Below are 2,567 nucleotides of genomic sequence, written 5' to 3'. Positions count from 1 at the left end.
ATTAGCCTTCAGTATCAGATCACTTTCTTTTTTCCTCATATACTTAAACACACTTGCTTAAACGTGCAATTATCCATTTACAATTTAATCCATTTATATAGCTATTACTGTAAAATACTTTTTGGAGGCATGTCAAAAAATATTCGTATTTAAGACATTTTTTTATTATTGTGTTGTTCCTTGTGTCCTTTCTCAGATTGATTTTCAATTGATTGTGTCCTCTTGAGCACAAAAATACTACATAATTCATTCATTTTTGCAGATTGCACAATGATTGACCTACAACATCTAACTGTGTGCTTGACTATAAACATGCTCTTGACCTTTAAGTCCATTTTAACTGAGATTTTTTTTTTTTTTTTTTTTTAAACTTCTAGACTCCTTGGTTGCCCAGATTCCCAAAAAAGGGACCACCAGTCAATAAAACTATGAATTTTAAAGAAGATGACATACTACGTACAGGAGCAGATGATGAGAGGTCCTAGGTGGAAAAGGGCTCTGAGCAACCCTTTATTTGTGCTCCTGCTGGCCCTTCAGCTGCTGGTGGTGGCAGGAATGGCACGAGCCCAGACCTGCCCCTCCGTTTGCTCCTGCAGCAACCAGTTCAGCAAGGTCATCTGCACCCGCCGCGGCCTGAAGGAAGTTCCTGATGGCATCTCTACCAACACGCGTTACTTGAACCTTCAAGAGAACCTGATACAGGTCATCAGGGTGGACAGTTTCAAGCACTTGCTGCACCTGGAGATCCTGCAGCTGAGTAAGAACCACATCCGCAGCATCGAGATTGGCGCCTTCAATGGACTGACAAGTCTCAACACGTTGGAGCTCTTTGACAACCGTCTGACCACCATTCCCAATGGGGCCTTCGAGTACCTTTCCAAGCTGAAGGAGCTCTGGCTGAGGAACAACCCTATCGAGAGCATACCCTCCTACGCTTTTAATCGGGTGCCTTCCTTGCGGAGGCTCGATTTAGGTGAACTGAAACGGCTTTCTTATATCTCGGACAGAGCCTTTGAGGGACTCAGCAACCTGCGTTACCTGAACCTGGGTATGTGCAACCTGAAAGAGGTCCCGAACCTTCTTCCTCTGGTAAGGCTGGATGAACTAGAGATGTCGGGCAACCAGATCTCTGTCATCCAGCCTGGCTCATTCAAAGGGCTGATCCACCTGCAAAAGTTGTGGATGATGCATGCCCAAATTCACACCATTGAGAGGAACTCCTTTGATGATCTGCAGTCGCTAGTGGAGCTAAATCTGGCTCACAACAACCTCACTCTCCTTCCCTATGATCTCTTTACCCCTTTACACCACCTGGAGAGAGTGCATTTGCATCACAATCCCTGGAACTGTAATTGTGATATTCTTTGGCTCAGCTGGTGGCTGAAGGAAATGGTACCAGCAAACACCAGTTGCTGTGCCCGCTGCAATTCGCCTGCCAGCCACAAAGGGCGCTACATTGGGGAACTTGACCCAAACTATTTCCAGTGTTATGCCCCCGTTATTGTGGAGCCTCCAGCAGACCTCAATGTGACTGAGGGTATGCCTGCAGAGCTGAAATGTAGAACAAGTTCTTTGACTTCCATCAGCTGGATCACCCCTAATGGTTCTGTCATGACCCATGGTGCATACAAGGTTCGCATCTCAGTGCTTAATGACGGGACCCTTAACTTTACCAACGTCACAATGCAGGACACGGGCACCTACACATGCATGGTCAGCAACTCAGTGGGCAACACGACGGCTTCGGCCATGCTCAACGTTTCCTCGGTAGAGAACAGTGGATTCAGCTACTTCACCACTGTCACTGTAGAGACCATTGAGCCCAACAATAAAGATAGGACTCCTGGGCAACACAATAGGAGGCCCACACCGTTCTCCAGTGGATGGAAGACCTCGACCATACAGACGCCTCTCTCCACCAAAACCACAGAGAGGACCTTCACAATTCCTGTGACAGAGGTGGGGGAAGGTTCTCCGAACGGGCTGGACGAGGTGATGAAGACCACCAAGATCATCATTGGCTGCTTTGTGGCCATCACACTCATGGCTGCCGTCATGCTTGTCATCTTCTACAAGATGAGGAAACAGCACCACCAGCAGAACCACCAGTCTCCCACCCGGACCATCGAGATCATCAACGTGGACGAGGAGCTCACAGCGGGGCCGGCTATGGAGGCCCAGCTCACCTTGCCTCCTCTGGAGCACGAGCACCTGAACCACTACAACTCCTACAAGACTTTGTACAACCATGCCTCGGCTCTGAGCTCCTTGCACAGTTCCGGACACGAGCCTTTGCTAATCCGAGCCACCTCAAAAGACAATGTACAAGAGACCCAAATCTAACTTCTTTTAATAAAAAAAAAAAAAAAAAAAATTCTAATTTAAATATGTTACTGATAATAATAGAAAGACAATAAATGGAGAAGAATAACTGGTAAGTGTGGAAGTGCAGCAATGGGTGGTAACCTTTATAAACTGCATTGAAAACCATGGTGTATTTCCAGTTTCAAAGTGTCTTTACAAAACAAAGGGTATTTATTATGAAGAAAAAAAAACGTGTAATAGTT

The 2,567-nt window shown here is 46.2% G+C and overlaps 1 protein-coding gene across 1 annotated transcript; it reads left to right on the top strand.

Annotated features, from left to right (window-relative positions):
* Positions 1-381: 381 nt before the first annotated feature.
* Positions 382-2,343, top strand: LOC108934611 (leucine-rich repeat-containing protein 4C-like). The gene has a single exon (XM_018752551.1). The coding sequence runs from the start codon at positions 445-447 to the stop codon at positions 2,341-2,343; it is 1,899 nt and encodes a 632-aa protein (XP_018608067.1). The 5' UTR covers positions 382-444.
* The last annotated feature ends 224 nt before the right edge of the window (positions 2,344-2,567 follow it).

Source organism: Scleropages formosus, chromosome 11, assembly GCF_900964775.1.
Source record: "Scleropages formosus chromosome 11, fSclFor1.1, whole genome shotgun sequence".
NCBI classification, from domain to species: domain Eukaryota; kingdom Metazoa; phylum Chordata; class Actinopteri; order Osteoglossiformes; family Osteoglossidae; genus Scleropages; species Scleropages formosus.
Note: the sequence above shows the minus strand (reverse complement) of the source record. Positions and strands in the feature narration are given on the sequence as shown.

What these genes read in the sequence shown, in the direction of transcription:
- LOC108934611 (XM_018752551.1), top strand. Translation starts at nt 445, where the DNA reads ATGACATACTACGTACAGGAGCAGATGATGAGAGGTCCTAGGTGGAAA.